Consider the following 26,693-nt stretch of genomic DNA (forward strand, 5'->3'; position numbering starts at 1 on the left):
ATTTTGAACTGACTCAGATTATGAAAGGAGCGTTTGCCACGCATATTATTATCATCTCGAGGTGATTTCATTAATGCGCCATAATGAATGAATGAATTTATGAAAGATGTGAAATATGCGTTGAGTCACCATGAGAGGAATGCGTGGATAATGCTCAAGAGAAAGTGATGATTAAGGCGGAGGACAGTCATGCTATTCAAAACCGCCCAGGGGAATAGATAAGGCGTGCTTGTGTTGGAATTTCTGTGGATCCAGGTGGGTTGGATGCGATAGGGACCAACCTCCCTCTGAATGATAAGGCGTATTTCTGCTCTGCAGCGCTTCATTTCCAACTCCTTAGCAGTCTGACCTTTTTCCCCGACGTCTCAAAGGTCTCTTCCACCGATGCTAGATGCTAGTGTCGTCCTCTTAGGCGGTATTTATTGGTGCCAGGAATGTTTTCTAATGCCGTGTTTTTATTAACGTGGGGTCTGATCCAGAAAATTCTCTTTTACATCCAGCAATCGAAAGTTTGATCTGGAGATTTTCCAGCGCAGAAACGTGCAACTTTAAACAGCCTAATTTTGAAACCGCCAAACTTAATATGGGGAACGAGGTGGTGTGGCTTTTTTGCCACTGTATTACAGCATGTAATCTCGTACCTCAAATAGACTACTTAGTGAGCCATGATAGTTGAAAATGCGATGCTGATCTTTGCCTTTCGCTAGACTGCTCTTAAAGAATAACCCTCAATGTCCTTTGCTTTTCAAAGTCGTGTTTCGAGCCCGTTGGCTCCCATCGGCTGTTTGTTTCCGTAGAGTGCTGTCGAGGCTCCGAAACCGGTTTCCACCTGTACTTATTGCTATCATCCCTTCTTGTCTGCCTCGTTGATACAGCCACCGCCTGTCCAGTGGCGCCAGGCGCTGCTCAGTTGAATTTGCACACTCGGCAGGGGCATTCCCGTCTTGCTGGTCCATGGGAATGCGGTGTGTGGCATTCTGGGAAGGGTCCCGAGGACATTCCTTCGCCCCCACCCATCGGGCCAGACCGGTTGGGGAGGAGGAGGAGAGGTCCCGAGATGCCGTGCGCCGATATTTCCCCTCGTGTCTGCGTGCGTTGGGTGTGGGCCGTGGGTGCTCCCTTGGGATGCATCGCCATGACGATACCAACTGAAGAAACGTCCTCTGGACCACAGGGTGCTGCCATTGCTGAATCGAAGACATGTGCGGTAACGTAACGACGACGAAAGGCTAATGTAACTCCACGGAGGCCGTCAACAAGACGTAGTTTCGGCAACATCTACATACTATACGTAATGCGTTAAATACTGCTTGGGTGTTTAACAGGGGGTGACCAATAAGCAGAATGCAGCATGCAACAAGATTCCCTCATGCACACCACACGGTTATAAAAAATATTACGCGTGTTAGCATAAAATACGCACACATTCATGCAAAGGTAAAACTAGTCAACAGTTGGTTATTCCTATATTAAATCCTACAGTCAAGGCTAGAGCAATGGAAAAATTATAACATGCAATGAGTCATCCTAGCTCGTAACGCATTAATATTATTTATTACGACACCGTTGTTTTCTCTGATAGTAAGAGGAAAGAATGGAATTTAAAATCTCTCGGGTTTTCACTCTATTTCCTTTAATTTCTTCTGTTGATTTCGTCTACCATAGCACGACGTTAAACGGAGAATATTTTTCCCGTTCTGGACTGGACATTTTTAAAGGTCTTAATTAGTGCTAGGCGGAACTTCGCACGCGCATTTCAATTAGGACACATTAGGGTTGTTAGGACACTATATTGAGGAGAATTTTGTGGATGTGGCTGAATCTATGATTTTGCATGAGGAGTTCGCTGTGGACCACTGACGTTAAAAACCTACTTAGTCTAGGAATGCCTGCGCAATGCGAAATAATTATCTCGATACCATGTCACGAATTGTATCTTCTGGGGAAAATGTGAAAGAAATAACGTCGGTTGGATCGGTACTAACATTGGTATTAGTGTGTGAAGTGTCGCATACGTTTACGGATATTTTCGTAGGAAAGAACTCTCGTGTTACGAGCCAGTTATGTTTTGGAGACGAAGTTATAACACATGGAGAAATCAGGTGCCAGTGAATTGCGTGGAATCCCCAATCACTATCTGGACGTCCGAAAGGAATCGACAAAGTTTGGAGTATTGGCAACTCTCATTCCCAATTCTATTTTCGTATTCTTAACTCTTATTGGCAATTATCCTCGACCACTAGCAAAATAGTTTTTATCGAGTATCTTTTTTTAGGTTGTGGTCAGTTTCTGAGTACCGAAAGCCAAATCCTTATTAAATTTATTAACCACTTAAAAGGTCTATAGTGTGTATTTTATTAATTCAAGTTTTAGAGGTGAATAAAGCTATTTTTCCTGAAATTCTATGTTTCATTTATTCGAAAAAGGATCACCATCATCAAGAAATCAACAATTTCTCAATTCCACAAAATTAGAAAAATATAATCTCGATTATTACCCTAGCTTCGCCTTTGTTCACATCGTCAGCTCAGTGCTTGTAATAATCATTGTAATCTTCAGGTAATAAATAACTTGGGTCCTAATGAGAGCTTTTAATAATGTGGAATGGGTGAAATTTGATTTCTTATTGATGACGTAACTGTGCATTATATCGCTACAATTCCTGAATTTTTACGAAGCGGGATTCTTATTTTCCTCGGGGTGATGGAGAAGGGCTGTTTGAGAAATGGCGATGAGCAGTCGTGAGCACCATCGTCGCCTCGCCCACTCCTTGTTGACACGCTAGTCGCTCGGAGGGGAAGGTGACGTCATGGATTGCCATGACGACACGCCGACGCCTCCCTCCGGCGGAGAAGGGAAAGAACTCTGTCTGTATGTGGAATCGTACAAATGCCGAAATTTTATGAGGTTTCATTTGCCGTTGTGAGTAAGGGGTCGGACCAGGAAATTCGTCAGTGCGTTAAATAATAATCCACTTGGACTCGCCCTCTTTTCGTAGAGGAGGGGTGGAAAATATGTTGTTGCGGAGCGAAAGGGTTGTTATGAGGGAGGGGGATGTATAGCTCTGGGGTGGATCGAAGGCAAATGTGATCCCGTCATCCCCTTGGGGGTGAACGGAGTGCGCGGTGACGAGAGAAATGCAAATTCGAGTCTTGAAATTGCATGCTTCTTCTCCAGTAAATTATTACCTGCAAGCGGATTTGCAGAGGGGTGGGTTTCGAGAAATCTCACCCCTCGTCCGAGGCCGCGCACACTTCATCGCGGAACACGCATGACCTCTAAGCCAAGGAATGTTCGTTTCGGTGACGAACGGCGCATGACACGCGTGAACTTTAGATCAACAGCCATGGCTTCTACTCGTGGTCACCGCGCAGTAACGCCTGGAAACGGTTTTGGTAAATGTGGCATCACTCTTGGTGACGATATCGACTTGGGAGTTAGAATACAAATTAGGAATTTTTCGTAGTCAAAATAATGTCGCCTCGCTTTAATCTGAAGAAGAGAAATTTCGCGAAGGTGGTGGGCTACGTTATTTTATACTTACGCTGATGATGCTCATTTTTTTGTTCTATATGTTTCTTCATTGCAATCGTTATTGTTGCGTTCCATAATTATCCCCAATTCGTTTCTTGTCCACGCATTATTGCGTTTGGAAAGATCAATGGCGTTGGCCCATTTCCGTGGCAACCATAGTTTGTTTGTAGAAAACAATAACGACCGTTAATGCGTACCCTTATATTATCTCGACTGAATATTTTACAGTTAGTTTATATCATTGAATATAACTTGGTACATAGGAGCTATGGATACCAAAGTACTGCAGTACTATTATAAAGGGTAGTACTTCGAGAGGGTAAATCGTCGAGAAATAGTTTAATCCGCGCTTCGGGATTCATGTCTTCCTTGTTTTGCTTTTCTTTCTGTATTTGATTCGGGTAGGGTTGCTCCCTTTCCCCGCTCCTTGCCTGCTGCGGTTTTCGGGCGATGTGGCATCCGGAGTTCGCACGCGTATGGCTGCTTTGATTTTGCCCCCCGCCCCCTGCCACTCGCTCGCCCCTGCGATGCCTTTAAAATTCGTGGAGACGCGTTCGTTGGAGTTAGCCCACTTTGGCTGAAATCAGGATGCCTTTCTTGGAGGGAGTTTTCAACGAATTGATCCTGCCCCATCGTCTGCGTTGTTTTTTCATTCTTAGCGCGCGTAATTTCTCACTGTACGAGGTGAGTTTCATCGAATTCCTATTCCTCTTTTTTCAATTAATTTTGTTCGTTATTTTTTGTAAAAAGGAATAGTAAAAGCTCGTCAATGCAGGATGCGCGCAGTGAGAGGGAACGTGTATTCATTCAGCGTTTGTTTGACCATTTTTCTCAGACGAAAGCGCAAGAGGGATGACTGTGATGGATGCGTTAAAGCTAACTATTTCACTTAAGCGTGACGTGATTTTGCGATTCTTGAGTGTGGATTTCTGCAAAGTGTCTGCTCTCGGTTTTATGTATATAGAGTACAATTTGTAGATATTGGTACTAGTTGTGTTGTTAACGGTAATGCCTTCTGCATCGAAAGAAATCATCCGAAATGGATGAATTGCTCCACGGATTAGAAAGAAACTGTACTTAGTTCAGTTTTCTAGATTGAAACATAGCTGGCAGGATGGGGATAAATACGTCTAAAGTGAGTGCCTTACGTAAGATACATTCTATTTTGTGGAAAGCACTAGATATAAGTATGATGGGTGAAGTCTGAAATGCCTTGATATCTCTTGCAAAGTGTTGAGAGTGCCAACCGTTAAGTGCTTATCGTTACCTTCGCTACCCAAGTGTTTATGCCAGTAGCTGTACATATAAAGGACCATTTTATATTTGCGCACCATCGTTGTTATTAAGAATAGTATAAGTCGTGAGACATTGGTCTATATCTCCTACCATCGTATTACTGGCTGAGAGTATCCCTTCCACCATACGGTACTGGACACAATTGACCACCCAAAGTTGACACCGGAAGCTCTTTCGTTGTGGTTGCGAAGGGATTGTGGTCGGCTCAGATCTTGCCTCGAGGAGTCGATTAAGGACCGGGTAGAGCGGACAGCCTCGACATATGAAGTGCGCCCAAAACAGAAAAAATTATACTTGTGGACTAATCTTGACAGTTTAATATCATCGCCGGCCCATGTGAGATAATCATGCCTTTCAATCCAACTGACAACACTACGAGCGATTGCTTCTTCAAGAATCATTTGAAAATGCTGCTAGCCGGCAGTCAGATCGGTGGTTCATAGATACGGAAAAGGTCAACCGATTCTGACGTGATATGGTGGAAGTCAGACATATTGAAGTTAAAGTTAGTTGCACTTTTCCGCAATTGTTAAATGCGTACGAAGCGTTTTGGCTCACAGAGACATCATTCGGCTCAGGACGAATATGCAAGACAAGTGGCACGGCTTCGCGTCTACATAAAACCATAGAGGTATTATGTAGATGCGAAGCCGTGGTATCGCTAATCACAAAAATCCCTGCCGCGTCGGACTAAAAAGTGTGAAATTCTAACGGCTGGCTGAAATATTGTATTTGAAACGCCGCGTGTGCTGCTGTTTGGCTAGACGTGTTCACGACGCGACGCCTTACGTGTCTGTGAGACAGCCTCTCGGTGGTCGTGGTTGGGGAGTATGAAGCCGAAAGAGCCAATAATCGAATCGATTTCCACCTCACTCGATTAATGACGATGGACAATGAATTATGAACTGCATTCGGCGGAGGAGATCATCGCGGTCATCTAGCGGTCATCGCCGTTTTAATGAATTCGGTACTATAGGTACAATTGGAAATTCGAGTTCATTTTTTTTAAACTCGACGATGTCTTTAAGATTGGTGCTTTTGAAAAAGCGCGGAGTGTGTAACTGAGGGAGGAGTTGATCCTGGTGTCGCGTGGCGTGGGGAAGGGGCGTTGGGTGATGGGGGATTCGTGCCGTGGCACGCGTGCGCGCCCAAACCGGAATCCTCCTCGTCCTCTCGATTAGAAGTTCAGTTCGCTCATGGCGCTGTCCACATCTGGTTTTGGCAGTCCCCTGTCTTTTATGTATAGTGAACACTCTAGGAATGCACAATTGTGACCAGAAGTGAACAGTTGCATGATCCCAGTCGTCAAAAATGTGTTTGTGATAGTTTGCATGTATTTCTTACCTAATACTTTGATAGTTCATCCATTGTTTAAGAATAAAAAATGTAAAAGGAAAACCAAAACTTGTTTTTAATAGAGTTTGAAATCGTTCCGGAACTATTATAAAGTTCTATGCTTGGGAAGTTGTAAGTGAGAGACTGTCCCTCCGAGTGAAATGCTTTGTGTCATTTAGGTTCCATTGATTTTTTTCCTCTCTCGTCTCTTGAGATTAAAGAAAGAAGAGGAACTGCTTTTCTTTCTTCCGTTATAATGATTTATTGCAGCAGTTGCACGCGTCAAACATTGCTACTAATTTAAATTGACTCTTTACTGGTTAATATGTTGATGTAAACAAACTAGAAAAACTACGAGGTAAAAGCTGAAAATATGTGAGCATGCTAAAGAAGTGTGCGCAGCAAAAGGGTGGTGTAGTTAATTAATTAGAAAAAAATTATATTTAATAACGAAATCACCAGGTAGCTTGAAATTTATTGCTTTAAGTAAAATGAGATTTTTACATGTGGATCGTGTTGTAATGATATTTGCAAGATTAAACTCGCCGTTTTGATGCATTGAGTTTCATTATTTCCAGAGAAAGTTTTGTATTTGGTATTTTAAACTTTACGTTTTTAAATCCGTTGAATGTAAGCTAGCAGTGCGAACAGAGGGTGTCGAGGCAATAACCGTCGTTCCAAGTCGATGCTTTTCACCCATTGAAAATATCGTCCGGTTAACACAACCCCTGAACAGGGTTGCGTTGCTTCGGTACTGCATGCATCCACTTTTGGCATCACATGTGATTGCTTGCTCTTGATTTTGATAAAATACCGGCCGTTCTAGAAATCAGGGTGTCTAGAGATTCCAAAAAGGCAGGATCATGGCTAAATGTGCCACTCCTTGTAAAAGACCTTGACACCATCTCATTATTATGTAACAATTGGCTCGATTCCGGGCACCTCCTGTCACGTGACCTATTGGCGGTTGGCTTCGTATCACGCACGTGTATTAATATATTCTCGGCTACATAGCCTACTTTCTAAGCGGAGATATTGAGAGGCAAAAGCATTTATGATTTTTTTGCTCTCACGTCGTTGTTCCGTTTAGAAGGGAATTTTTGAGCGATTTTGTTCGGGGCGTATATCGCTATCATCACGTGTGATCGCCACGATCACCGAATTGCGGTCTGATTTGTGAAAATATTTCAGATGAGTTGGATTCAGTTTTAATTTCGTTATTAAGTGGATGATGAATGTGAAAACTCGGCGAGTGGGTTAGATTCATACTTTCCTTCGATGTGTGCGTGTTTCGGCTTATGATGTTCTCTCCTGTCTTTCGAGTCTCGATTCTTCCACCATTCAATTTTATTCTCTCCTCTTTCTCAATTATTTCATCGCTGGTAGCAATTCGGGTGTTCGTACCTTGAATTTAAAAGTTCCCAGCAGATAACGATGAGTTTAAAATGCTGTACGTTTCGATGTGTTTCCGCCATTCGTATTGAGTGTCCTACAGCCTCAGTTTCAGGAGAGTAGAGGGGGGTGGAGGGGAGGGAAATGGATGGGAAAGGAGGGTGGGGTGGTGTCTTTAGACGCGCGCTGATGTCACCGCTCGCATTTCTTCGCGTGCCGCCGCAGAGGAAAATTACTACTGCCCTTTCGCAATGTGCTGCTAGCGGCGCGGTGGGTGATAACCACTTCCTCCGGTGTGCGCCGCGCCGCCTTCTCTATGCTGTTATGCCTTGATGTTGCTCCGACCTAGCCCCTTCTGTCTGCTCTGGTAATAATAATACTAGACTTCACAAAAACAATGTGAAATCCTTTATCCATAACAACATGTACTCCTAGGTGGGTCCTGGTACGGTATTGTATTTGGAGGAGGCGACCGACAGCTGAGGTCATTTGCGTCATGAGGGAAGGGAATGGAAGGAAGGTGGGAGAGAAAATCGGCGTCGGCATTAGCCTGCTCTTAACGAAAGGCGCCAAGGGGACCGCGGCTTAACGTCTCATCCGACGGACGGTGTGTTGCGCTTGAAATGTCCTCCACACAACACTCAAGCAGGGATCGAGCAGTCTCTGAAAATTCTCTACCACTGCCGAGATTTGAACCCGAGCCCGCCGGGTGGGAAGGCAACACTCTAGCCACCACACCAACCCGATCCCCTAGGTGTGTCCTCTGAGGCCCCTTTCAGACGCAACGGCTTTTCGCCGGCCGCCGTCCACGGCGCCGCGCCGTGAAATTCAGGCAGCTTTCAGACGAGACGACTTTCCGCCGGTCGCCGTTCACGGCGCGGAGCGTCGTTAAATACATAGAACAGTACGGCAAGCAATCGGCACGGCCATCAGCGACATTTATTCAATAGTTCTTGAGTCGTTATCATGAATAGGAGCGAATTTTAAAATATTAAATAAATTATTATTTTAATTGTTTATCTATACTGCTGATATAAATTTTATCTATGCTGCTTATATATAAAATTTAGTTTAGGGAACCTCGATACAAATATAAAATCTGTAACTAGCCAATGAGTAACTCATTTGATAGGTTATTATTATTTAATATCTTTTTAAAATTATTTATTTAAGCATTATTTTACATAAAATTGTTTTTAGACAAAGGAAACATAAAATTTCATTACTAAAGAAAGATAATGTAATAGATCTTAACACTTTCGTGTGAGCTGGGGTGTGTATCATAGTGATTTTTTCATTCAGTCCGATTTTAGAATTTTTTATTGTTTACTTCTCAAAACATTATCTATCAGAAATTCTTTCCAGTACTTTCAAATAATTAAAAAGATCAAACAGGAAGAAAAAAATACAAAGAATTTTTACAAAATACATAAAATATTGATAAAGTTGAAACCTTTCGCTGCATCCCATATCCCAAAACACTATACCACTTCTCTCACAGAATAAGTTGACTGGTTTGACGGCGTAGAATTAAGTGATGTCGGAGAATGAATTGATCCTGCTAGAGGAGAAGAAACTGCTCGCAACTGCTGTATCCTCTCCAGAATGTTCAATACCTCGATTTGGTAGTTAACTGTTTCCGCGTCCTTGAGGTTATGCATGCTTGGTAGAGTTCCTTTAAAAAAGTTTAAATTACTAGGCTCCTCTTTTCCTCAGGCTCAACTTTTATGTCCATGTAGGATTATAAAAAAAGGATCACCGAGTTACCTCGAGATATTTACACCACATATGCAACAAAACCTATAGAGAGTGATACCAAAAGGAGAAAGCGACCACTCGCGACGCCGAAATTAAGATCGATTTTTCGAACGTGCGGCACAGTTCGGAGCTTTCAGCTGTCCACGGGGAATACCGTGCTCGACGGACGTTGGAAAGTGAATTTTTTAGCAAGTTAATTACATATAAGATATAATTTATTTAGTGCCACCTTCAATTTACATTTCATATAACCTAATTTCTTCGTTATAATTATCGATATTTATCGTCGATACGATACAAATTGTAGGACTGTTTTTCGTCGAAATTTTGTGTTTATTTGGGATCATAAGAAAAGGGTCACCGTGCTATCTCAAGATATTTACATTTAATTACATCAAACATTTTAGAGTGTCCATCAAAAGAAATCAAATACGACCATTAGAATCAACTAAAAATAAAAATCGATGTTTTTGCCGCGCGCGCAGTCCGCGGCAGCTCCCCGATCGTATGGAATGTCTAGACTCGGTGTAATTTACAATTGATATGTACATAAAGTCATATAGACTATTTTTGCGTATATCGTTAGTCTTATTATTTACTTAATAGAATACACATATTTAAGCCTTTTTTTCTCTATTTCTCCATTTAAATAAATGATTAGCTCTAGATAGGTTGATAGCTGTTGGACATATCGCACACGTAATTACATGACTTGGATTTGGTAGAAAAGCGTCAACATCCACTATAAAATCTCCCATCTCGTTCAAAAACACAATTTAAAATTTGGGAACGATGAAATATTATTCATGTCCGCATTTCTTCGCCGATCACGCTACTCTGAATTCTATAGAACTACGCGGCGGACGGCATAAGTCGTCGCGTCTGAACAGTCCAATACACCACAGTGTTTATTTCACGCCGTGGACGGCGTACGCCGGGCCGGATTGAAATGGGAGCCGTGGATACCACGGCGGCCGTCCACGGCGTCGTGTCGTCCACGGCGTGATTCGACTCGTCTGAAGACACCCATTGCTAACAATGGTTATTTAAAGGCATTGTGCCGTGCCGTGGACGGCGGCCGGCGAAAAGCCGTTGCGTCTGAAAGGGGCCTGAGGGAAACAACGCACCGGGGCCGGGACCCAGTAATTCAACTGATACGCCCGCGTTCGCGGGGAGGGGTTTGGATGGGAAGGAACGAGGAAAGAGGCGCCCGACGACGCCTCTGGGTTAGGGATGGAAGGGAGGGACGGGGTAAACACCTCTCCGCTACAGAAGCGGAAATAACAACATGTACTATTGGAAATTTGACATTTCCATCCATTTAATTGCTACGAACTGCAAATGCAATGCAATGCGCCCATTCGGCAGCCAGAAAAGTGCGCCGCATTTTTGGTTTTGACTTTGGCTCGATGAAATTATTGCTCACATCAAAGTAGTTTGAGTGCTAATTGTCATTGCAGGAATGAAAGAGTTTTAGTTTGGTGTACTTAGTTTTGAAATCGAATGATCAATCTTTGATATATTGAACATGAAACTCGGGTTGCAAATTGTTTCAACGGATATTATTGTGCAGATGTACTATGTGCGCGGGCCTTTCCCACCCGCAGAGAGAGCCATTGTATGTCCTCGTGGGGAGAAAGAGAGAGAGGGTGTGTGTTTTGAGGGGCGAATGCAATGGAACCTCAACTCTCTCTCCCTCTCTCTCTGTTGCCCTTCAAAGTCGGAGGGCGTTTCGCAGCGTGGGGGGTGTTTCCTCGCAGAAGGTGAGGTGTCCACGTGGCTAGGGGTCGTTTTTCTCGGATCACCGAAGATTACATTTTCAAACTAATGCTAGAAAAATTCCATACTTCAATTGAATTCACTGCTAATACATGTAATGAGAGCGGATGCCCATTTCGGAGTCTCGGAGCTTTTATTTTTACGTTTGGATTTCGTTTGCTTGTGATTGCCACGAAACCCATAAAATGGCTGTGACTATTCATTATTCTGGCGCTTTCCCCGCGTGTCAACAGGATAATTTTTTCTCGGGTATCCAACCGGGTGAGGAAGTCCATTAACTCCGACGTTTCGAACTACCTCACGTACCGTTATCTTCAGCGAATGAGTAACTCGAAACTTCTGTCATAATGTTCCACTCGTTTGGAAACCCGAGAGCTCTTATTCAAGTCCATGTTTTCTACTAATCACTATGTTCTGGGATTTAATCGTCGTTTATCTCGGTAAGATTGCGATTACCTGCGTCATCATTGCCATCCTCTTCGCGATGCGGTACCGTGCTGATGTCACGAAAGCCGTTACAGAGAAATCGGTTGTAGGAAAAGGGAGCGGCCCTCCTTGAGATGAGGACCGGAATGCAGCCTCGTTTCGGCGAAGAACGTTTCGGGTGCCGTCATTTCCCTTTGGTTTTTTCTGTTGCCACCCCTCCGTGACCTGCCACCCCCGGCAAATCCCCATTTGCATCCGTGATCACATCCACATGAGTGGATGGGGGCCTCGTCTTCATCTTCGGTTCGTTCCGCTGGCTGATATGCAAGAGCCATCGCTCGTTCCAAGCGATTATTCCCGCCCGTGAAATCACTCTTCAAGCATTTGGGTCGAGCTCATGTTTTCATCTCTCTCTTTCTATGTTCTCATGAGTTACATGTTCTCTATCGAGTGTTCTCATGATCTCTTCCCCCTTTCTCTTCTCTTGCCGATACCTCGGGAGAATTTTTGGCTTAAAGCAGCGCTAATTTAGCCTATAATCATAAAGGCTGGATCGAATAATTTTGCGCTAAGTGAAATCAATGATTCGCGAAGAACACGCTTTATATATCTGGGACGATTGTAAACAAAACGAAGCTGGATTCACTGGAACTTATTAATTCACCCTGATGACGATGGACGCGTTGTCTGTTGAAACGTTGGCGATATACTGCGATTCAAACTTGCGATAATTCTGGGAAGATTTAATGCAAATAATGTGCCGGGAAAGAGTTAAATCATATTTTGCGACCTATTTCAATCAGGATATTAAATCGAGGGTCTCTTACGTTCGGAAATTGCAGCGCGAGGCATAAAAAGATGGTGGAATTGCCAAAAACGAAGGTGGGAGAATGAAAGTCGTGTCGCTGCAAATAAATGCCTCAAAAACACGAACGATATTTGTCAAGTCGCTCAGAAAGTGAGATGGAAGCGTGTGAGATTGTTTTCTCCTCGTGCATTTTCTCACGGAGACCGATTTCTTCAATGGACAATCAAATTTTCTGTATTTTTTTAAATATATTTATTCCCGCTCTAATTACTTAACAACCTTATAAGATAATAATTATTATTTGCCCACATTTCGAGATGAGTTCCTGCGTTTTAAATCGTCTTTTCAAAATTCATCTTTGGAAGCGGCCGATTTGGGTTGAGTAAAAAGTCCGTCTCAATGGAAGTGTCTGTTGGACCCCCGGCGAGTGCGAATTCGTGGAGGAAGTTTGTCTGATCCATATTTTTCATGTCGCGAGAAGTGTTGCGGGCAGGGAAAGGAAGAAAGGCCCATGCGTCACAACAGGAAATGCCTCTGTCTCTTTAGCGGGTGGAGACCACGCAACGGCCAATCTAGAGGTCTGTGTTTATTCATCTGCGAATGATGTGTTCGCCACTGGTCTCATCTGCGGGACCTATCAATAGTCGATCGTTCATTTAGAACTCATGAATCACATATTTCGGGCATGACTTCATGGAATTTATTCATCATTTTGAAATAATAAGAATAGCATTGTTTTTCCGCATGGATTTATTTTAAGACTTTACAGTGACCGAGGTATCGAAGGGTATCTTCATCATCGGTCACATTGATGAAAGAAGACATTGAATGTATTTTCACAAAAAATTGGTGGAGGTAAAACAGGGACGAAAGGAGCCGAATTTTAGACGCCATGGAGTGTGGGGGGGAAAGCAAAGTCATCCATATAATTTCATTTTTTTTCTTTGTATCTTTAGAAACTCTGTCTAAGTTCCTCTTATCCTCAACATAGTTTCCGTGGAATTCTCTTCGACGGAGTAGTTTCTACGGAGTTATGCGAAGAATTCTCTCGGTTCTGCATTTTATATAATTTTCACTTTGGTAATTAGTGTCTTCTGGAAGTGATTTTGTAATCATTTTGATTTTTTATTTACAAAGCGTATGCTATGATGGACCAACTGATGCAGTGGAGAACCCAAGTTAAAGTTATCTCCGACACGGTTGTGAATGAGCAAAAGCAAGAATTAAAGTGTCTGTCGCATTGCATAACAGTTAGGAAAGCCGTAGATTTTTGCCTCTTCTGAGGTTTATGTTTTACTCTCCTGCGATCACTTATCTGTCGTGGTCTCTAATCGTTCGTTAACCTCTTGCGCTCCTCTACTAATATCTAGTCATTCATAGACTCGCACGGTCATCCGCTGTCTCCGGCGTGGAGGCATTGCATTGGGGAAACAACGGCGCTCACCCCCTTCCAAACAGTTGAAGGCGTCCGGGCGCAACTGCTTGCCCTCTTCCCTTTGTTTGGTCTACGTTTGTTTGGGCAAAGACAGCCGCGCAGCGGGCGGCGTCGTGCATTCCGCAGTCATTATATCTTAGGAAGAAGTTTCTCTGTCTGTGCCTGCGTGTTTTTCTGATCGTTTGTTTTCTTTTCACTTGTTTACTGAACTCATAAATGCTTGTGTGTCGACCAATCGCTTGCAATGCCCTCTTGGCGTTGAGTAGTGCCTGCATGTGGATTGAACTCGTTGTCTTATTTTCCTTTTTGTTGTCTTAGTTCCTTTTTGCCGAGCTTCAGTGAAGTTAAGCCTAGATTGTTTTACGGATGAGACCTTTTGCAATCCGTCAGGATGCCCGAAAGAGTCCCCTAAGGACCCAAAATACTGTTCTTCCTCAAATAAACTGCCTGTAAAAGTAACTTTCATGATGCTTTCTTCGGATATCTTTATATTTTAAGATAATTGTCCAGTATGCTCTTTTGCGAGCCTATTTTACTGTTGTCTGTGTATTAAATGGATACTTTACAATACGGCCATAGTGTTGATTTGATTTTCGGCGGTTCGTGGGTTTATCTTGAGAGTAGTTGTTTAAACTAATTCCCAGATGCAGTCTTTGAGGTGTTATCTCTTGAGAAGCACGATTTTAGATGCTCCTTTTTTTTTGTTCTGGGCCTATTTCAGTGTTGCCATCTGCCAAAGCCGCAGATGACGCGCGCACTTCTGACAGTCATTTGTTTAACTTGTTCATGTGAGTGTCTTTCCTCTCCACTGATCCCTCGCCTCCTCTCTTTTGCAGACGAACGCGATGCCATACAGAAGAAGACCTTCACCAAGTGGGTCAACAAGCACTTGAAAAAGGTAAGCGGCACCACCCTCCTCTCTAAAATGAAGTCACCCCGCTTCTCTGGAAATATGTGTATGGACTTGAGGAGCGCTTACGAAGTCCGCGATGGTCAACAAGTAAAAGCGGTTTGGCCGGCGACTCTCCTGCGACCAGCTTCTAGGAGGCAGGCGCGGTATTACGTCACTCAAAAGAGTCGTAAAATACAGAGAAAAAAGGGGAAAACATTGGTTATATTTGTGGCTTGGCTGAAGACACGTATGCGCGAGTAGTGAAAACAGCTCAAAGTAGTAACATCCCTGCTTTCTTTTCTGAGGTAAAGCTTGAGGATGAATAAAATAATAACATCCCATAAATCCGTCTATTATATATCTCATTTTAATTGTTGTGGTAATGTTAACATAGCTCTTGAAAATTATTAATTTACTCCATGTTTCATATGCCCATTTGTGTAATCTTTCTTTGGAGTAGCTAGACATTCCCATTGGTAAATGAAAAGTTTCCAGGAATTACTAGCTCTTAAGAATTCAAATAGATTAAGGAAGTGTGAAACAACTCTCTGTAATAGACATTCGTAAACAGGTAATCGGTGAAAATAATTGCAATAAAATGCACAGAAATATTATTAGAAAATAAGTTGTCTAACGACTATAATCACAACTAGAGTATTTACCCAATAGAGTCATTACATGTATATATGTACATCAGAATAGAAAAACATCGGAAACATTTGTTACTTGACGCGTAGGTATTTGAATTCCTGAGTCGGTATGAGTATATAATTGGTCAATCCAAGTTGGGCATTTCTGCTTTCTTTTCTCCGTCAAAGGTTGCGGTTAAACATTTTTTATAATCATGAATATTTGGGGGTTTAATTATTGCCATAAGGTCAGAAATGATTTTTGAAAAATATGTATTTTAAGTCAGCCTTTCGTGTCCTCGTTCCTGGAATATAGCCGCGGAGTAGCTAAACATTCCTAAATGAAGAATTGGTGAAAACCATGGCTTATACGTGTTTCTCTCTCCACTGTAGGACATTATAGCCTGCCCATCATCTGTGACCTTTTTTTTGGCTTTTTAAAGGTTGAAATTATAAAGACAACATTTACCTTCTAACTCACATTTTCAGCTCAAGAAAGCATGTGACACACCTAAATTTCTTTTAAAATTTAGTCATGATTATCATCAAAATTTCAAAGAATTTTTATTCATTCCCAGTGAAACCAGACGTCGAGGTGAATTTAAAGGCTGGAATTAAGCCTCTCGCTTTAATTTTCAGTATTTTTCCCTGAAAAGTTTCTTTCCTTCGTGGAGAAATTCATGAAATATAGCGATGCTTGTGCTGTATGTTATCAGTGTGAAAGGTCAGCTATGGCCCAATATTGACCTTTAGTTAACCGTTTGTATATTATCCAGACTCCTGAAACAACCGTTGTAATGTAATTATATTTTAATGCTTACTTCTTCAAATACCGATGCAATATAGTAATAATAATGGTCATGGAGTTTGCTGTGTATTCACCAAGTATCATGTGCACCAGATGGATTCTTTTGCCGCATTTCAAATTATTGAAACTCAAGTGTTCTAATCTCAAGATATGGTAATGGAAAAATTCGTAATAGCCGCAATTTACGGCACCTAATCAATAATTAATTAGTAATCATGCCCATTATCATATTTCAGGCAAGGATAGCGTGTGCATCTCTCTGATGGCCTCACTATATATGCATTTCACCGTGCAAGACGCCTATTAGTGGTTACAATTAAGGGTGAAGTTTTCTTAACATTTTTGATTTAATGCATCGGGTAGGTTTTAAAAAAGTCTCCCACCATGTTTGTTTATTTTTGGTCAGATGGCCCATTTTGCTGCTTGAAATCCTCATCAAAGAGTTAGGGGATAGAATATTAAAAATAATTTATCCACGTGTAGTTGCTAGCTGGTTCTTCTCCACTATTTTATATTTTAAAATGACATCGTCTGCCTCGCCTGGCTCTGAAAACACCAATCTTCAGAGGTGTAAATATAGGAATCCAGCTGACGCGACGATATAAGTGAAAACGAGTGGCAATAAATAATCCGAAAGCATTGCGGAAATGTTGTCGGATGGATTATGAATTGAGCGTTTTATCTTATCCGACCGATTGCGAACGATGATAGTGGGAAGGGAGCAGCTAATCTCTAATGGACACCGAGTATCCCGAGCCTATACCTGTTACGTAACTTTTTTCTTTAGCCGAAAAACCGATGAGGGTTTTATAAATCATCCTCCAAACCACTCGCGGTCCATTCTATCTCCTAACTCTCTGATGAGGATTCCAACTCTGCTGGTGGGAAGTCGAAGAACCACGCTAGCAGCCTCGCACGATTATAATATTTTTATGTGTGTACTTTCTGTTATTTTTAACGTCCATTTTCTTATGCCTGTGACCAGAAATAAATTGTCATTGTTTGGCTGAAAAGTATGGATTGGGTGAAACTGCTTTAAGGCGAAGAAGCTCATGGCATTCCGCGTGATTCAGTTGGGAACTATTTTCGATGCGGCTAATCTTGCCTCAATATTCATCTGATAGTTTTTGAACGTGTATTAAATCAAGGTGTGCCTATGAATGAATTAAAAAGAAAGTTCTGCTCAAAGTACATGCTTTTTTTGTAAACTGCAACATCTCTGAACTCGTAAATTATCTCTCTTAGCGCATGTAGACTCATCACCTGTTCGTCCATCCTGTGGCTCGCCAAACACGAAAAACTTCGTAGTCCGTTTTTAATTTGATTAAATCTGTGGGTAGAGGTTTTTTTTTCAATTTGGCCTGTGATCGCAATATTATGTTCGTCCTTTTTCTTGTACGATATGTAATGATATGATCATTTCATCGTATAAATAGTGATAAAATCTTTAGTAGGTGAGAATTGAGATGTCTGGTTGAGTTTAACTCAACGGGTTTGTAGGGCTCTTAATGTGCGTTTTGGAAATTAAATAAAGTGCAAGTCAAGGTGACGCCACTGTCCCAAAAACTGTCCCAAACGAGCAGAGAGCGTTATTCAGGTTTTACGCGATTTATGTTGGTGGTCGCTAGAGACCCATTGTCTTTTTTCTAGGCTGAGATAGTCTGAGCAAATGGGAAGGGCAATGTCTGTTTGAGTAACTTCGAAGAATTCATTTTGGAACCGCATTACATTTCCCGGTGAGATAGAAACGACAAAATTAGAGGGGTACTTTGAACTTTAGAAAAAAAGGCTTTGGCAAAATACAGTAAGAATCATTGCCACGAATTTTCTAATGAATTTTTTTGCATTGATTCAATAATTATTTTTCAAAATGCTAGTTTATGTAAATGTTTTATTGGATCAGTACGATGATAATCATAGGCAATTGAAGTGCAAATGATTGTTATTGTATTTTTACAAATGTTTTTACAGCGTGCGGATCAGAATAGGAATGATACCTTAGGTTTATTGTTTTTTTCTCCCTTTGATAAATAAAGGACTTCAAATCGAACCGAGGACTCAAACGAAACACCCACAACCACACACTTATCTCCATGACAAGTACGCGGCTAATTTCCATGCATCCCTTGCCATACTCCTATACTCCTACCGAGACGGTTTGCGGGGTAACTAGTGCTTAGGTAGATGCAGGTTTGTACTTCCCCTGGCTGGACCGTGTCGCTCCGTGGATTTTTTTTCCGTTTCCCGCTGCCCTTATATTCTCCCTCTGGTGGTTGAACCCCCCCCTCCCACCCCATCCCACACCCCTCGCCTCTGTATCGCTGCCACTCAGAATCTCCCTCATTATCTATTTTTCCCACTCTCTCTCCCCTTGCTTTACCCGCTCCAGTTTTCCCCTCAGTCAATCGTTTCATTTCGGACCGTAATCTTAAATTCTCGAGTGTTTGATTTTCGAAATATGGAGCGGTCCATTTCGGAGATTCGCAGCACCGATATTTTAGGATTCGGTTTAGGTGCCTCCGAAAATCCGGTTTCGACATTCGCATGAAATTGTCTGGGGGGGCGGGGGACCTATGGGGTGGGGGGGGTGGTTTTAAAGGGACTCGATAAGAACACCGCTAGGCCTCAAAGGTGCTCGATCGTTTCGTGGTTTCATTTTTCAAGTCTTCCGCCTCGTGTTTCCATAAGTGGCTCTCGGCAACGTTACAGGCGGCGTCAAATTTTGCCTCAAAATTGAGAGCTTTTTTTCTTCTTTGATCTCATTTCGTATAAGTGGAAAATCTTTAATGGATATATAATCTCCTATTCAAATGAAGTTGGAAATTTTAGAGAAAGTGATTTTGCTCCCAGCACCTGTTCATATGCCCTCTGCTGTGCTCCAGTTTAGAAAGTCAATTGATTTAGATGCCGCGCATTAGTATTTATTCAGTTTCATGTTTTTTTTGAACTCATGCACACTCTTACCTGTGCTCACGTTTCTCCATCGAAGTGTTTTTCGTACTCCTTATAGCTTTCAAGCGATGCAGTAATTGATCCTTCATAGGAATGATTTAATTAGTTTCCTTGTTATGTAATGCCTTCTCAATTGGATTGGAACGATTGGCATTTGATGATGGTGATGGATTCAATTGGAAGAAAATCCTGTCTTGAAATCAAGTTATTCAGCCTCTGAACTCCTCCAACAGGGAGTGGAAATCAACCGGTTTAATTTTTGCGCAGGATACGGGCGCAGCATTAGGATTTCAAATGGCGGCTATGGGTAAATTATTTTGTCTTAAAAGTGAGATTTGTGCAAAGGAGATGAATAATCAGCTACGTCTCTTTTTTGTATTTCATATGAATTTTTGTTTTGTTTGGCAAGTCTGGAAAACGTCCTAAAAATAGCGCAAGTCATCACTGACAAGAGTGTTTTTTATTCGCTGATTTTGCATTGCATGACCTAAAATTATCTTTTTTGCTCATAGGCACTAGCTCATAGAGCCAACTTGTGAATCTAACCATTTTTACCTCTCGCAGATTGAGATCCCACTCCCGAATCACGATGAATTAATCGCATTGCCCTATATTTGCGCGTGATTGGCTGTAATTGAGTATCTCCGATGGATTGAATTCCAAATTCTCATTACAATACGAAATAAAATCTCCAAAATAAGATCACTCTGACCACCAATTGGATAAAAAACTTTTAAAATTAGCTTTGAGGATTTAATTGTGTATTTTAACTGTAATTTGGATTTTCTCATCTTCGTGAATAGTCCCTCTGACTTGCCTCGCTATGGTTTTGCTAAAATTTACTTGTCAATATAAGGACAATCCCGTTTAACTAAATTTCACACAGGTAATGAGAAAATTGCTGTACTAATGATTGTCGTTTTTCCATGAATGCGCAACAGAAAATGCATTCGGGGCTACATCCGACCTTCTGTGGCCAATTTCGTGTCCGCTTTCTTCTTTCGTCGCCTTCCTGGTCGTTCTCTTGCCCTCGCTACTTGATTATTCGTTGGCGTGGAAACCCTCTTGTCAGGCTCTGCCACTTCCTGTTTCCTCCCTCTGGCTGCCGCCGTACGCAGATGCTCCACTTAAATATCCACCCTCCCTATCGCTTCACTTAAACTCTCTTGTTTTCGTGCGATGGCCTGCGGCTAGTCGTTCGCCAGGCATATGGCTGCCCTCTGCGTGGTGGGTGCTTCCCCTAGCTTCTTATTCAACCTCTGTGTCCATGCGAAGTGTACCAGCTCCGCAAATGTGCGAATTTACTAAGCTAGAACTAGGAGCATGTTTTTTTAGACTTTATCTGGTGGAAGCCTAACATTTCTATATTTGATACTAGCTTTTTTTCAAAATAATTTAGGGAAATCATTTTTTAGAAAATTTCCTGTATCTTATATTACTATAATTATCACGGTTGAATTCCCCAGATAGGTGTCTACAATAATGGTGACCCTATACAAAAAATATTTAGCATACGTTGTAATTGTTGGGAACTAAATATTTGTAAATATTTCTCGAATTTCGTACTATTTAATCGTATACAATCATTTGTAGCGCTGCTTTACTATAATCGTCATCTCTGAAAGGATTTGGATGTGAAGATTCTATGCAGACCTTTTGGATATTTTGATGCTAGTGTAGCCTTTCACTAGAAACTACGGCCATGATGATTATATGTTGACAATCACTTCCAATCGTTACAATTCGCATCAGTTTCACAAAAAATGACAAATTCAACATTTGCATCAATTATTTTCAATTTTATGAAACGGAAGAATATTTTTAACATAGATTAAACTCTTGTTTTTTGGATGAATAGAAGAACTCAAATGTTTTATTGCGGGTGGTATATGATGGAAATAATTTAAATATCGGTTGGCCATCGATATCAACTGTACGATTCTGTCGATTAATCCAAGTTTGCCTGAGTATGTCTTCTCTATTCTAAATAGTGTAAGGAGGGCAGAAATGGCCATATACGGTATTTCAGGCGGTTTATCGGCTCGATTGACGCCCCTTCGCCTTCTTTTCTGTTATTTTTCCTCCGTCTCGTTGGTCGTATGCGGCATCTGAGATGCCGACGCCCCCCAAATGTGTCACATATATAACTATATATCTGTCTCAGTACTCTTTTCCCTCGATTGATCTCCGCCTCCGTGACTACGCAATGTAATATCCTCTTTGTGCTTCGAATGCGCTACGACGAGGAACGCATCGCCAATTTTTTTCTAGGTTAGTTGGCAACAGTGGACAGCAGCGTTGAGCAACCGGATAAACTTCGATTTGTGCTTATTAGCCGCTCCGCTGACTAGCAAAGCCGCTTGTCATTGTTCCATCTGCGGGGAGAGATTTTGAGGTGGATGAAACTGTAATGGCTGGTCTCTGTGGGCCCATATTAATAGGCAAATCCGTCAGATACTGATGCCATATTATCTAGAAGGGCCGATCGGTTCAATTTGGAACTCAAAATTCTCGTAGCGGTGAAGTTCATGAAAGAATTTTATCTTACATTTTCGTCTTCTTGAAAGAATAATTTTACTTGCCGCTCGCCAGTGGCGTCAGTAAAAATAAAAAATAACATGTTTATTGATACTTTAAATCGACGAAGTCCATGGATTTTTAATGGGGTCTTTATTTTTAAATTTTACGTAATATTTTTTACTATGGAAGTAGATCAATTCGTTTGTAATTTATTATTACGGCGATTCATGTAATTCTCTGAAAAACTGTTAAAATTCAATTGAATTTCTATTAAACTTGCATTGTCATTCATTATTTTATTTTGCTTTCATTCTGAGGCGTGGCAAATTAGAATGTGCGCGAACTTTCACATAATTCAACTCAATTTCATGATAATATCAATTAAATCAGCAAACACGTCTTCAGGGGGTGGAAACTGAGACTAAATAAACTTTTATAACTATTAAGTCGATCTATTCTTTAAAATCCCTTCATTGACAGAGTTTAAGTATATTCTCAGTCACAATAAAAATCATTTGACGTAACTTGTCGTGACTTAAGCGTTGAGATGTTGAGATTAGAGTTCGCTAATTCACAGCAACTTCGTAGTGTCGTAAATCGACTTGGCGTCACATTTAGTTGAAAAAGTTCTAGTATTTTCTTTGTTTCAACCAAAAGTTAGGAATATAGCAAATTATTTAATAGTCCTAAGACTACAACGAAATTCCTTCAAAATATATATTTATCTCTTTGCTTTGAATGTCGAAAAATTCACTCCTCGATGTGATTCATTAGAAGTTAACTCACGAAAACTTAAATGTTTTGACTTAAATAAAAAACGCAATGGATAGTAATGCGTCTTATAAATTTTTGACGAGTTCACTTATCAATGCAGAAAATTAACAACAGCGGCACTGAACATTTTCTGCAGTCTTTTACCTTGTAATTTATTTTTTTAGATTATTTTTCTTTTTGAATTGTCTTTGGACTTTTATTAAATTTTTCTTGGTAACAAATGATGGCAAAGAATACCACCGTCTTTTTGTTTGTAGTTAATTACCTGAAAATTATTCATGCACCTATGTCATGCACTGCTTAAGTGGGCAATTAATTGACCGTAATTGAATTTACTAATTTCCTGATAATTCTCGGGTTTAAAAATAATGTATTACCTTCGTATAGAGGTGTCTCCATAATATAAATATAGTCTCCATAATATAAAATATTTTTTCGTTCAGTGAACTATCTATATGTCCCTAGTTGCTCATACTTTGGTTAATATCCAAAACTGGTGACTTGTTTCACCGACCTAGGGCACATCCTAGGAGACGACCCTGATAGTAGCAGCCGAGTCATAAAGTTTTTAATAGAGACCTAGCTAATCAACAGTGTTTAAATTCAAACCTTTTTATCATTTGACTACCCCTTTTATTTCAAAATCTTTATGAATGTTTAAATGCCTTTTTAATGTATCTTTTAAAATTTTGATTATATAGATTGTCAGTGGTGCAAATGAACTTAGTTGTCAAGGCACCCTAAAAGCAAAATACTACTAATACTTGTTTCACCGAAATTTATCAAAAATATTTTAAGTGTGAATATGTGAAATGTTTTCCATGGTTATCCTTCGAGTAAATTTTCAAAACACCGTGGAGATGTGTTTCTCGTTGGGCAGGTATTTACTGAGCACGGGGGGGGGGGGGGGGTGGATTGTTGCGTAATGGATGGAATGCATCGCGTTGACTATTTTCTTTATCTCCGCGGCTGCTGTCTCCTCACTTCACGCCCTTGATCGAGTGGACGAGCGATGGCGTGAAATTGAATCGGAAATAATTAACACGCTATCGGTGTTCGGATAAGCACTTTTAATACGCGCTATATGTACTTACATAGCTCTTAAAGTACTGCGAACATGCCCGCATGCGTTACTGATGGGAGTGTGACTAGTGAATGCTCCTTTGAATTGCTCCTCAGCGATCAATTCGAAGAGCTTGTGCGCGCAAATCCGTGTTTGTCCGTATGAGTATGGGGTGACCGGTGGTGATTACGGCCGCCATCAATACACTTAATGCTATTATAATGAAGATTAAAAGTTTTCTGGTGCCAGGAGAATGGGTAGTATCGTCCCTAAAGTGCTAACTTATTTCTTTCGCCACAGAAAATTGTGATTTCATTTTGAAAATGCTTTGAACTCTGAGTTACGGCATATTATTTTCTATCAAAATCACTGGTCAACATTTCCTAAGATTGTCTTGTCGCAGGTCTCCACTCAATCCTCCTCACCGCTTATCTTTGCACATTTGCATATTTCTTCTATTACACTTCATTATTTAATTACTCCTAGTATTTTATTCCAGTTCTTCCTTTTTTATGCTTACCATTTACTTGTCCCTAGACGATTGTCCACATCAGGCCACATTGCCTCAGTGTATGGCCGATTACATTGTTTCAATTACTTATCAAGATTTTCCATAGATATCTCTTCTCTCCTACTCTTCTTAATACTTCCTCATTGCTAACTCGGTCGATCCATTTGATCCTCATCATTCTTCTGTATCACCACATTTCGAAGGCATCCTCCGTTAATTTCTCATAATAACATTGATTTTATAATAAAAAATCAAGTAAATTTGTTTTCAACTAGAAGTCCTAGAACTTCTACTAGAAGTCCCAATCTTAGGTATTCCCTTTCGATAAGCCTCTAGTGATAGTTGACAGTCTTCTGTCACTCAAAGAATGCTACGATTCTTAGTAAAAATGCAGGTCATCCACACCACAAACATCTCATGGTGTTATTTGTTGAAACATAAATGTCACGCAACGCGTCGAAAATCACTCATCGCTTAACCGTAGGTTAACTTATTGATTTGAAAGCATTGTATGTTTTTATTGATATTTTTTCTGAGCTTCCACCGAATAATACTGTGTTGGAAATTGAAATTAGATACTTTTGGTAAACTTATTGCCCTTTTGATGCTAAGACTGTAGATGAGTTGCTTGGGAAAAATATTGGTCCTAACATCACAGCTTGAGAAGCTACAAATCATGAGGGGTTTCTCTCGAACGATTTTAGTCACATTTTTACGTCTGACTGCATCGTCTCCAAAGAGCTGCATCAATTTATGATTAAAACGTGTTAAAAATGTAATAAAAGATGCCGTATGTGGCAAAGAAAACTTTTAATTATGTAATGGGATTAAATTAAAAGGGATGCAATTTAAAAAAATGTTCAGCGTTTAAAAAAAAGAAGTGGAATTCAAGAAGATGAAGGCTAAAATGTATAAGTTGCCACCGTGTGTCGGCATTCGATGAGGAACGCGCTTTTGATTGAAGAATGCGATGTGTCTTGAGATCTTGGGTGGCTTTCTGCAATTCGATTGGTCGCCGTACATCACTGTTGGTTAAGAGCAAGGTTCTTAGAGTAAGTCTAAGAACCTTGGGTTAAGAGTACCTCCGCTGTTGAACGCTGTGTCGAAAACAGATGGCAGCAGTGTCCCTTAGAGAGGGATTCAAAAATCGACGCCGTCGTGATGTAAACAGGAGGGAGTGTGCGAGATTGTGGCCTCCCGAGGTGTTAACGCAGGAAGATCCGAATCTTGATTGTCATCTGTTTGAAAGTTTTTGGTCTGTTTTCGTGTATGTCCTTATGAGGATAGTATGATTTTTTTTATTGGACGTTGTTTGGGCAGCTAATATTGGGTGGTTAGCGCCGAAAGTTTCTGTAGAATAATTATCATCGCTATCAAGTAATCGCTGCTGTTGGCTCTTCAATTGTACTACGGGATTTTATCAAAGAGCACGTCGTTCAAAGAAAGACGTCGATCAAAATATTTTATTTTTGCATTCGGTAATTTTTCCCCTTTAAATATAAGAATATGTTTTTTAAATGAAAGAGAATTGGCGAATAAAATAAACCGTGCGGGCTTATTTATTTGTAAATGTTTCTCGATCTCTGCCATAAGGATACTCTGTCGCAAGCGACGATATTTTATATTGATTTCTCGTAATAATGGCGTCAAATTCCGCCTTTGAGTGTACTGATACTTTTACTAATTCATAAATGTATTAAATGAATTTGAATTGTCCCATAAAATGAGGCGAGCGACCGGATGTAGCAGTTAAACTTTATGGAGCTTTCCCATAATAATGCCGTTGGTGTAAGTGCATTTCCCGCCCTTCGAATTAAAAGTGGTTGGGGGAGTTAGTGTTTCGGCATCGAGAGGACATTAATTTCAAGTGCGCTCTGAAAGGGAGGCTTTCCTTCTCATCGACACTCTCGCTATCCTCCCACGCTGTCCTCGACTGACTGAGTGGCTCACTTGCGAGATGCACGCACTCCCTGCCCCCGTTTCTGATCGTGGGCGTGAGTTATTGCTCCGTGAACTCTTCGCCCTGCTAACTATCACTTAGGCATGGACCAAGTACCCCACTCCTCTTTGTTGTCATGCGTTATTCCTCATAGATGTTTGATGTTGGCTTTGACTTGTTCTTTTCACTCGTGAACACGTGAATAACTTGCGAAAACAACACCAATAAATACACTAATTTGTAATCTCGAATCGTAAATGTGCGATATCGGGCAGAGAGTTGCCAGACGAATTGCAAGCTTAGGCGTGTAGAGACTAGAGTAGGAAGTAAAAAAAGATGCGACACGATTAGGCCTTTTTCTTCCTCGCATAAGTATTCTAAAGAGCCCTCGCGATTCGATAATAACACGGGGGATAGCTCAGTCGTACTTTTCTGTTTATTTGCGGCTCTGCTCCCATTTCCGATCGCTCGTCCTCACACGCCTCTTCTATTTCCACGTGGTCTCCTCTTTTGGCAATTGGTCCATCTGGAAAGGGGTTGAATGCTCCTGTGGTTACCTCAGTATTTTGTGACGTTTCTCCTCATTAATATGTGACATGGAGCTGCATTGGTTTTGCGATGTTCTCTCAATTTAATCGAAGATGATGTCATGGGGTGAAATTGCCATTTGAAGTAAAGACATGAATGAAAATGTGACTTTTCCTTCATTTTCATGGATTACAAATTAAATTATTTTTGTAATAATATTGCTTTTGACTTTAAGTTAGCTTCCTGGCGTCTTAATATATTTGGAGTATAGTTTTTACCTAAATGCTTAAATTTATTTACTATGTATCATTGAA

General features: G+C 41.0%; 1 protein-coding gene across 2 annotated transcripts in view; it reads left to right on the top strand.

Moving 5' to 3' along the window:
- Positions 1 to 26,693, top strand: part of LOC124156605 (dystonin) — a 614,708-nt gene that overhangs the window by 360,355 nt on the left and 227,660 nt on the right. For both annotated transcript variants that reach the window (XM_046531247.1, XM_046531246.1), the window contains exon 2: positions 14,600 to 14,661. In XM_046531247.1, the coding sequence (XP_046387203.1) occupies positions 14,600 to 14,661 (62 nt within the window). The remainder of the gene's footprint in view (positions 1 to 14,599; positions 14,662 to 26,693) is intronic.

This window comes from Ischnura elegans, chromosome 3 (genome assembly GCF_921293095.1).
Source record: "Ischnura elegans chromosome 3, ioIscEleg1.1, whole genome shotgun sequence".
In the NCBI taxonomy this organism is placed as follows: domain Eukaryota; kingdom Metazoa; phylum Arthropoda; class Insecta; order Odonata; family Coenagrionidae; genus Ischnura; species Ischnura elegans.